This window comes from Miniopterus natalensis, chromosome 11 (genome assembly GCF_054644295.1).
Source record: "Miniopterus natalensis isolate mMinNat1 chromosome 11, mMinNat1.hap1, whole genome shotgun sequence".
Classification (NCBI taxonomy): domain Eukaryota; kingdom Metazoa; phylum Chordata; class Mammalia; order Chiroptera; family Miniopteridae; genus Miniopterus; species Miniopterus natalensis.
Window position 1 is genome coordinate 71,726,829 of NC_142091.1, and position 10,335 is coordinate 71,737,163.

The following is a 10,335-nucleotide window of genomic DNA, read 5'->3' on the forward strand; positions in this document are numbered from 1 at the left end:
GGCTTTATGAGCTTTAGGAAAAGCCCGCCCATCCACGAGTCTTATCTGCATGCGGTAAGCTGATTGGTGCGCTCTGAGCTGCTCAGGAGCTGACTGGCCCAAAGAATCCTGAATATTCATAACAACAGACGGGAAGGCGGGCGCGGGGTTGACAGCCGACCGCTGTTTCCTTGCTGGCGGTCGTGGGCAGGCTGTTCTCGGCTTCCAGGAGCAGTAGAGACCCGCGCGGCTGTGTCCTCAATCCCTTGTTTACCTGGCGAATGAAGGCGGAGGATGAGCAGCTCCACGAAGCCGAGGGCTATCCCTGGACTCTCAACCTTAGAGCTATTCCTCTCTCCCTCTGCCCTGGTTCCTACCCCAAAGCGGTGTTCTGCGACCGCTTCCTATGGCCCGCCCCGTCACCTTCCAGACTGCAAGGGGCCACAGCCAGATCGCTGCAGTCCGGATGAGCAAGGCTTTCCTTCCGCAACAGAGGGCTGCACTCATGAGGAGCCGGAGCCACCAGCCCACTTCGAGGCATGCAGTGGAACTATGGTGGCACCTGAGTAAAAGACATTGGGGGGAAAGCGCTGCTCTCCCCGACTGGTATAGTGGCCAGTTCATCCTGACACACGTGTAAGCTCAGGACAAGGAGAATAAGGGAGCTGGGGAGGCCCTAGTGACAGGGACCATGAGTAGAGGACTGTAAGATGGGCTAAGCAGCTCTTGCTGTGGTTATCAGCTCCTAGTTGTGGACTGTGGAAAGAGCAGTGGACCTGAGGCAGGCTTCTCAAGGTCTGTAACCTTGAGCACGTCACAACTCCTAAGGCTATTCTGCATCCGTAATGGAAGTGCCCAAGGAGCACATAATAGACTTCTGATATCCCCTAAGAGGTATAGACCCTGGGAAATAAGACATCTACTAAGAAGGGCTCCTGGTGGCTAACTGGGCTCAAATTTTAAAACACAAGGCCTAGAAGCCACTTCTACACAAGGGCCTCTCACGCAAACCTCACTTCAAGGAGAAGCCTCCACTAAGCTGCCTGACTGCACTATCTTTCTGCCATCTGCGCGCGCCCTTAAAAAGCAGTTCCTGACCAATCAGGACCGTGCCTTTGGACCAATCAAACTGCAAAGATTTGGAGCCATCATTTGCATGAGGACAGACCAATCAGGTACCAGGAGCAGGGATTTCTGTCCTAGTAAGCCAGCTCCCCTCTGGCTCTGAGAGCCTATTTTCTCTTTCCTCTGAAGGCTGTAGTTTTTTTTCCTGGCCGAGCTGAAACAACGAAGGTATCTCCCTGGAGCAGAGCAGTGCACAGTTGTCTAGCTGGAGAGAGGCCTGGCCCCAGGGCTACCTCACAGCGTGCTGTTTTCACAGCTGTGCTGTATCACAATTGAGCTGTTTTGCACTGAATAGTTTCCTTCATCACACCCCAAATTGGGGATTCCTGTTGGCTGGCTTTGAATTGGCACCATGATCAGTTGACAGGTGCTTCTCCTATTGGGTCTAGCTCAGGTGTTTAATCTATTTCTTAAACCTGAAAAGGCAGGAAACGGACTAGAGTGGGCCCTGATATTAAGGCAGTTGCTGAGGCTGGCCCTGGGGACCCATGAAGCAGCACTCTATGGAAATATACCAGAGCTGGGTAGAAAGATCCTCTAGTACCCACCCCCCAAGGTGGGCTACGTCTTGCTCTGGCCCCTAGCAACTCCCAGAATTCCATTAAGTAAAAGGAAGAGGGAAGTTAAGAATTGGGGAAATAGCCAGGCCAGTGTGGCTCAGCGGTTGAGCATCAACCTATGATCCAGGAGACTGAGGTTCGTTCTGGGTCAGGGCATATGCCCAGGTTGTGGGCTTGATCCCCAGTGGTGGGAGTGTAGGAGGCAGCCGATCAATGACTCTCATCACTGATATTTCTATCTTCCCCCTCTCCCTTCCTCTCTGAAATCAATAAAGGCATATTTTTTTAAAAAAAGGGAAATAGAGGAAGCAGCATCTTCGTGCACACACCCCCCTCCTATGGAGGAGTCCCATCCAGAGAACCAGCTCATCCCAACTGATCCCAACTGCTTTGAATAAATCTGGGTCCAGATGGTGCTCCAACACCATAGAGAACTGGGGAGCAGTTTGGGTCCTACAAGAAAGGTAGCTGGAGCAGGTCACTTGTCCAGGCTGTGTATCTTATAAAGCTGTTCCCAGCACAAGCCCCATCTGTACTTTCTTGTCCTTTGTCCTTTTATTTTCCTAATTGAAGACACACACACACCCCCCACACACACACACACACTCATGGCAGAGAACAGCTGAGCCAGGAGGAGCTGAAGAAAACAGCTTTATTATTTGTTACTATAAGAACCAATTACAGAATCCAAGGTTTAAAAAATGGACAAAAGATCTTTATTTCTGAGAATTGGCATACAAAAGGCAGAGGAGACACGGGGAGGGAAGGAAAGAGTGAGCATGGGCTGGGGTTGATGCCAGCTTAGGGGCCTCAAACTATTTAGGAAAGTCCGGACACCGGACAGGAAGAGAAACCCCCAATTAGAAAAAAAAGATAGACATGGCAGTCATGGCAGTGCACGCCCCCCTCCCCCAACCAGGTACCACCACCTGATATGTTTACTCTTCCCTCCCCGTCCCCTTTCATAAAGGGAGGCAAAATTTTTAAAAAATTAAAAAACCCTCCCCCTGAAACTGTCCAAGACAACTGTGGGTCCTATTCTGCAAAACAGGCTAGGTTCCCACAATGGGCCAAGTTCCTGCAGTCCACCTTGCATCACCAGGCATGGAGAAGCATGGGAAGGAGACGAGCCTTGAAGTGGTAACACCAGAGGGCGCCCAACCCCTCCAAGGACACACATTTGCTCCCTCCCTCCCTTCCTCCCTCACTCCCTTTGACACTAGAGGAAAGGGAGCCTGGATGACCTGGAAACCCACCCTCTAGCTTTCAGCCCACCTCCCTTCCCCACAGATGCTCAGTCCTCCAGGACAATGGGCTCATTGGTGCTGGCAGGATGTGAGGGTGCAGGTAGAGAGACTGGGGGCCTCACTGCAATCAGCGGTGGCTTCACCTTCAGGGGCAAGTTGGGCCGGCGAGCAGCTCGCCGCATTTCTAGGTGAGTCAGAGCCTTCCGAAGGGCCCTGGCCAGGAAGAGAAGAGAGGAATCAAGAAGGCTAAGACCCTCAAGTTGAAACCCCACATTCCACACTGCAATTCTTCCAACCCATTCTTTTCTGGCATCCCCATCCTGCACCCAGTCTTTCTGGAGCTGGCCTTGCTCAGATACTCCTGTTTCCCAGACCCATCAACCTGGGATGTCAACCTCTCAGCCCCTCCCACGGTGGATTCCCTACCTGGTATCTTTTGTGGCCACAAACACCACAGGATTGGGGGCATCAGCTGGGTTTAGTTTCTGACGCTTAGCTGCTGGCTGGGAGCTTGAGCGAATCCCTGAAGCCAGAGGCCTTCCATTGGCAGAGAAGGGAACCCCTACCCCTGCCATCTGGAAAAGGGTGGGGCAATACAATGAGAAGAGACTCTCTCAGACTCCTGTCAGAAATAAAAGACCCCCAATTCAGCTTGGCCCACGCCATTCTGTCAACTCACAGTCTCATAGGCTCGTTTCACCATAATGCCCCCCAGCCCCCGGTTCTGGGTCAGCTGGTTTCTGTTGATCGGTGTCTTGGTACCCCGAGGTGTTTTTGGTTTCAGAGGTGCCTGGGCCACTGCCAGGTAAAAAAAGAAAAAGAACTTTTATACTTTCTTTTCTCTATGCAGTTTCCCTGGGCATCCCTAGAGTAGTGATGGGGGAGGGGTCTGACAAGCAATTACCAGTACAGTTGACCCTTGAACAACTTGGGGAGTTAGAGGCACCAACCCCCCACTCCCCCGTAAGATATCCCCATATAGCTTTCGACTCCCCCAAAACTAAACCAGTATTTTGAAAGTCACACAGGAGTGTGATCTTGTCAGGTCAGCATGGTCATTCTGGATAGCTCATGAGAAAACATTACTAACCTACAAAAGTACAGTTTGTTGGGCTAAATCTCTAAGGCCTGAATGGGAAAGAAAAAAGCAGGGGGGGAAAAGGTTTTGACAGTAAAAGGACTGAGAGCTTAACACCACCCTAACTGGTTCACCATCCTATACCCACCCTGTATCCAGTGTGGTTCCCCATCCCATACCCAGATCTTTGACGATAGTTGCCAGGGGCAGCCGCACCAGAGGGTGAATCTTCAGTGGAGTCTTGGCGGCCTTAGGAAGTCGAATGGAGCCTGGAGAACAAAGGTGAAAGCTTTTGAAGGGGCTTATCTATTCATGCCTTTTCTGGGGCCAGGGGCCATGTCTAAATCTTAACAAACTCCTATGGCCTACTATCCCTACTGTCATTAAACATCCAGAAACACACTGGTCTCTGGCCAGGGCAACCCCTAACCTGCCACCAGCCCCAGCACTCGTGCTCTTACACTCTGCCTTGATGGCATTGGCATTGATAGGGGCATAGGGTCGTCGAGCAGCCCTCCTCGGCTGTAGCAGGTCCCTGCACATGCGTCTGGCAAGACGGGTCAGCTTCGTGGTCTGGAGCAGGAATGTTTGCCTGTTCTTAGCCAGCAGCTTGGCCCGGTTGGCGCTGGTCGTATAGGGGGAGAGACTCTGGGCTTCAGGTCTGGACAAATGACCCCTTGAGTGTGGCTCCTAGAGTGAAAAGGGAAAACACAGATGGACACTGAGGCTCTCCTCTTCCTCCCAGTCTCTGAAGAAGGCATTTGTTACTGACTGATCTCTACTGGCATCCTGACCTACCTGGCTCCTAAACCACCTTCTCCACCCCGCCCTCCCACACACATCAAACCAGCACCATATATGGAGTTGGCTGCTCTGGCCTTCACCTAAGTTCACATCAGTATGCTTACTGTTCTCCCCTTCCTGTCCCCATCAGTCCTTACTGTTGTGCCCCGAGCAGCCCCCTCAAGCTGGGTCGGGGTCTTCAGTCCCCCATACTTCTTCCAGTAGATCCAACAGGAAGCACAGAGACGGCACTGCATGTTGGGTGGGCCCCAGGCATACCACTGAGCAGACTGTGTGGCTGTAAGAGCAGAGAAAGGTGGTGAAAGTCGAGGGGAAAACATGCCACTTGAAGCCCTCAGGGTCTAAGGTCAGAGCAGATCTCTCAACCACCGCCAACATCCCTGGCCCTCCCTGGAACTCACTGTGGCAGCTCTCGCAAGTCAGGCCCTTCTGGAATCCTGCCCCATTCATGCCGGGTTTTGAGCCCACAGAGATGATCTGGTTAGGATTTGGCTTGGTGCTAACAGGGGCACGAAGAGGGAGAAAAGAAAAGAATTCAAGGAAAAGAATCTATTTCCACCTTGTCTCTACAATTTGGCCCTGCCTCCTGCCCAGCCCTAATCACTGAGGAAAGCACAGGTTGGGGGAAGAAAAGGAAACCATGCTGGGCTCCCCTACCCATCACACTTACTAGGTGGGGATGTAGACCTGTTTCAGTTTGCTGTCTGCCTCAGCAGCTTTCAATCTCTTCTGCAGGAAGGAAAGAAAGAGACGGATCAGAGCATCTCAGCAGGAGGTCTCTGGTGTAGCCTCCCAAACCCACACCATACCTGCTGAATATAGCGGTCTGTGGTCTTCCACATGTAATAAAACTGGACTATGCTGGCAAGTGACTTCCAGGGTAGCTAAGGAGGCAGAGGGAACAAGGGTGAGCTCACATCTGGCCCCAGCTCCTGGTTCCTTCACCTGCCATCCCTTCCACCTCTCCTCCTAGCCCCATCCACTTACAAAGTCCTGGCGAATATCATTGAAATCCTTCCCATACTTCTCCAGGGCCTCCTCAAATAGCATAGCCTCGGAGGCAGACCATTCCTCCATCTCATCCCGACACAGCACTGGGCCACCTTGGGGCACCAGGGTTGACATGGCCTTCGCCAGGTCATAGCCATTTCTTTGCAGTGTATCCATTGCATGAAACTACAGGAAAGATAGGAAACAACGTGGATGACCTGAAACCCTCAGCATGCTCTCCTGCTGCTCTTTAAACAAACCCATTCGCTCAAAAACACCCATCTCTTGTCCCCAGGCTCTGCAGTTCCCCACAGAGTCCAGCCTGCCCAACCACCCACCAACTCCTGCTCACCAGGGTGATATCTCGAGAGGCAGCAGCTGCACTCATGTGTAGGCTTGGCTGCCGAATGGAGCTGCTACAATCTAGTGCTCTCGCAAAGGTTCCCACCGCTCTAAGAGAGAAATGAAAAAGTCAGGAGGAAAAGAAAAAAGCGCACGTGGGCTGAGGAACTAAGCCAGGTGAGAAAAAAGGACAACAGCCATGCCAACAAGATAATAATGTTCATCTCTCAGGATGGGACTCAGAACTATGTTCACACCTCCCCCAGCCCGTCTTCCCCATCCACCCACCCCTCACCGGGCCACCACGAGAAACTGATCAATCTGCCGGTCTGTGAGAGGGTTGTCTGGGTCCCAGACCTTCATCTCCATCTTCTGTTGGTTCCGGTTATCAGACTCTCCTGGGGAATGGGCAACAGCATCAGCAGGGAGAGGGAAGGCGTGCTCACAACAGCACTTGTTCTTCATCTCCTGATTGGATTCTATCAGCCACCTCGACTCTCACACTTATCCCCCAATTGTGCCCACTTGCCCGTTCCAGGTTCCTGAGGTCACCTTCGGTCAGGGTCACAGCATAGAGCCATGCAGGCTGGGCACTGTACAACTCCAAGGCACACGATTCAGAGACTATGATGTCAGACAACCCAGTAGCCGTACACTCTGTCCTGTTGCTTACCCTCTGCCAGGCGATCTGGGATCTCAGCTTGGTATTTGCAACCGACTCGGATCTCCCCCTGATCAGCTAGAAGTGTCTTCTGCACAGGGTCGAACACCAGTGAGTAAAAGAAGCAGTCCTGGAGATGGGGAGAGAGAAGGTAAGCAGGGCAGCAGTTCTCATAGGCAGGGGGCAATGTACCTAGAGTTCCCAAAATAGGCAGTCTGTCAACTTGTACCTCACCACAGGCCTCCTTTCCTCTTGCCTCTTGGGCCAATACCCACTCCACTCCCTCTTCTCCCAACACCTCTTTCTCACCTCCTTTTCCAGGTACTGGCTCAAGATATCTGTCTCGTTCAAGAGAGTCACACTGCATTTTCCACTACAGGAGAGAGTTCAGAAGACTCTAGGTGAGCTACTCATTCCCTCTCCACAGTGTCCTCCATACTCCACCCTCTCGCTCCTCTCCAACTTCTAAATAAGTGCATGCTGGCCACAGTGGCCCTGATTGTCCCATACCGTATGTGGGTGGCTGGTAATGACTCAAACTGCCGAGAAAGAAAAAGTTCCCGGTGCTTCAGTTGATGTCGCTGCTGCTCCGACACCCCTGGCTGCTTTGATTCCTCCTCAAACTCCCCTGGGAAGAAGAAACCAAGTCAGAATTAATCCAGAAAGAAGCCACCGTGGACGGACTAGCCCAGGGAAAATTCCGGTCTCTGCTCTTTTTCTCACACTCCCCAGGCATCTGCCTTCCATACCCTTACTCCACCAGCTTTCCCGCTTAGCCCTCTCCCTCAACTCTCCATCACTAATGCTCTTAGGAAAGAGCTGCTGAGGATACAAAGAATGCCACAGAAATACAACCCATACCCAGGTGTCAATGCTCAGACACCACTCATGAAACCCAAGTCTACCCACACCAGGCCCAGCAAGAATATCACACTTGTCTCTTTCTTGCTAAGCCAGCCCGAGGTCCAGAAACTGAGTAAAATGAAAAAGCATCACACAGGGTTATGTTTAACACTTCCTCTTTTTAGATTTCAGGAGACTCTTCGCTCTTAAACATCACTCGCAACCCTAACTATCCCTCACTCTCCACTTTGCTAAGTTTGTTTGTGGGGCTTTTAAGGACAGTATCTCTCAACCCAGTGCCAACACCTTCCTCCCTAAGAGCTGCAACTTGCCCTGAAACCTTGGTGGAAAGGGTTAACCTGGCTGGGTGCCAACCAAAGTGGGAGGGGGCAGAAGAGCCACAGGCCCAGGCTCATTGGTGCTTTGTTCCCAACCACGGGGAGAAGGTGGGGGGTGCAACAGGCTCCACCCCTCGCCTGTGAGCTCCGGAAACCCTGTGCTAAGGGAAGGGGGACCACACCTCCCACACCCCCTCTGATTGGACAAGGCCAAGGTCAGCCCCTGCCAGATGGGGCTGGAAACCCCAGAGGGCCAGAGACCTTGTTAGGCCCAGCTCCTCCGTAACCCCTTCATGCCCAGAGCAGCTTGAAATAAGGAAAATAATTTAGGAAGGAGGAACAAGAAGTAGGGGAAAGAAAACCAAAGCAGGGAAGGAAAAAGAAACTAAAGAAAATCAAAGAACATATATTTTTTGAAAGACGATGACGAAAGCATAAAGAGAAGGAAGACAGAGGAAAAGGTGTCAAATGGAGTAGAGGGGAAACGGAAGAGGCAAGAAAGAGAAGAAAGTACAAGAGAACTTTCCTCGCTTCCTACCCTGTCCCTTCGATGTACTCTTACCACCTCATGACGACAAAATAAGCCTGCTTCTCTCTTGCGCAGGCCTCTACGTACAATCTCTTCCTCATCACCTTGACCTTCAGTCACCAGCCACTGTCCCTACATACCCAAACTGTCCCCTGAGGGTCCTGCTTCTGTAAAGCTCCTCCTCGCCCCCCACTTAAATACTATCATCTCTTTAACACACCTCATCCACACATACACACTCACACACAAGCCATATTCTGGCTCTCCTTATCATGGTCTCGCCACCCTGCTTCCAACCCCAACGTGTAAAAACAGGCCTCCCTCCACAGGCCAGGCATTTCCCACCCCCAAACTCACACTCCTGCCTTGGGCATGCTACCAGGGGAAACACCTGCAGGGACATGCCCAGGCCTCAGACCATGGGCAGGGGGAGAGGGGTTGGGGAGTAGTGAGGGTTGTACAGAGACACTCACTGGCATTACTATCAGCCAGGCTGTTGAGGCTACTAGAAATGTCCCTTCGCCGGAAAAGGCACACAACCTTTGCCTCCACGTTTCCATTTGCAGTCTAAGAGGAGAAAAAAAGAGTAGTGAAAACCAGTCACTGAAAAGTAGAAATGCACAGAGACTAACAACAGACAATACGTTTCTAAGGGATGTAGAAAAACCCAAGAAACTATAAATAATGATACATCATTTAAGGACAGGCTTCCAAATCCCTTTCCTTAGCCCCCAAGAGAGAGTATAGAACATTTCCCACTAAGCTCTCAGTAGCCTTTCCTGAAAAGGACAAATGAATGAATGAATATGAATGGATAGGTACTTAGGATAGGGTCCTCTCCCCCCCCCCCAACTTTTTCCACTTTAAGTTAGAGAACTCAAAAGAGACCACTCTGGGGAATGGGGGTGGGGGAACTGCTCCACTTACCTTGTTGAGCTCCTCAATCCGTCTAACCAGGTAAGGATTGCTGGAGGAGTTCTCAAAATAGACGTAATCTGTAGGAGGGGGTGGGGAAGAACCAGGAAGATCAGAGGAGGCGTACCACCAGGGTAGGAGGAAAGCCTTGGGTGGGCTAAAAGGAGGTAAGGGCCCAGGTAGAGAGGTCGACGAAAATAAGGGATGCCCCTCCTGACCACCTAGTCCTAACATCAGATCTTTCACTCAAAAGTAAGCCTTAAGTTAGAAAGAAGCAGGGGGTTCCCCTGCAGTCCCAACTCAGCGATGGGGTCGCACCCCAGTCTCAGCGAAGCAATCAACTGTTCACTCCAGCGCAGAGCCCCCAAGTGGCAAAGCGGCCGCCCCGGCCCTTCGCGCCCCCTGCTCGCTTGTCAGTTCCTTCGGAACCACTTTACCAAGCCCCGCTCCCCGACTCTCGGGGCCTCAGACGCAGCCCGAGAGTGCCGTCGGGGCTGTCCCCAGCCTCTCCGGGAGCCTCGGCGCCCGTGGCGTCGCCAACTCCGCACCCTCGCTCCCGGTTCCGGTTCCGGTCCGCGCTCGGGACCACGCCGCTGGAGGCCGAGCCTCCCCGGTCTCGGCTCCCCACCTCTCCGCCCGGGGCCCCGCAGCTCCTGCGCGCGGTACTCACCCCCCACCCGGTACATGTTGGCCGCCATGGCCGTTCCCGCCGCCGCCTCGGGCCGCACAAAGGGGTCCGGGAGGCTCGGGGGGGGCAGAGCTCGGCTCGAGGCGAAGCCCGGAGCGCGGGGCAGGCGCTTCGCTAAGTCTCGGTCGGGCACGCGCAGCCGGCACCGCCGCCGCCTCAGCCGTCGCAGCTCATCCCGGCCCGCGCTGTCGCCGCCGCCGCTGCCGCCTCACGCCCGGGTCGCCGAGGCCGGCACC

The 10,335-nt window shown here is 53.0% G+C and overlaps 1 protein-coding gene across 1 annotated transcript; it reads right to left on the reverse strand.

Moving 5' to 3' along the window:
* Positions 1–2,298: 2,298 nt before the first annotated feature.
* MTA2 (metastasis associated 1 family member 2) lies at positions 2,299–10,200 on the reverse strand. The gene is made up of 18 exons (XM_016220524.2): positions 10,082–10,200; positions 9,424–9,491; positions 8,970–9,063; positions 7,297–7,414; positions 7,096–7,159; positions 6,799–6,916; positions 6,421–6,523; positions 6,136–6,235; positions 5,781–5,969; positions 5,603–5,677; positions 5,464–5,522; positions 5,195–5,292; positions 4,931–5,070; positions 4,451–4,679; positions 4,169–4,258; positions 3,591–3,709; positions 3,338–3,486; positions 2,299–3,124 (listed from the first exon to the last, which is right to left on the reverse strand). The coding sequence occupies exons 1-18, from the start codon at positions 10,107–10,109 to the stop codon at positions 2,959–2,961; spliced, it is 2,007 nt and encodes a 668-aa protein (XP_016076010.1). The 5' UTR covers positions 10,110–10,200; the 3' UTR covers positions 2,299–2,958.
* Between the last annotated feature and the right edge of the window lie 135 nt (positions 10,201–10,335).

Coding starts and splice junctions, on each gene's coding strand:
- MTA2 (XM_016220524.2), bottom strand. CDS start 10,109: ATGGCGGCCAACATGTACCGGGTGGGGG. Junction 6,524..6,798: donor CCCAGATCGCCTGGCAGAGG/GTAAGCAACAGG, acceptor CCCATTCCCCAG/GAGAGTCTGATAACCGGAAC. Junction 5,678..5,780: donor ATGATATTCGCCAGGACTTT/GTAAGTGGATGG, acceptor CTGCCTCCTTAG/CTACCCTGGAAGTCACTTGC.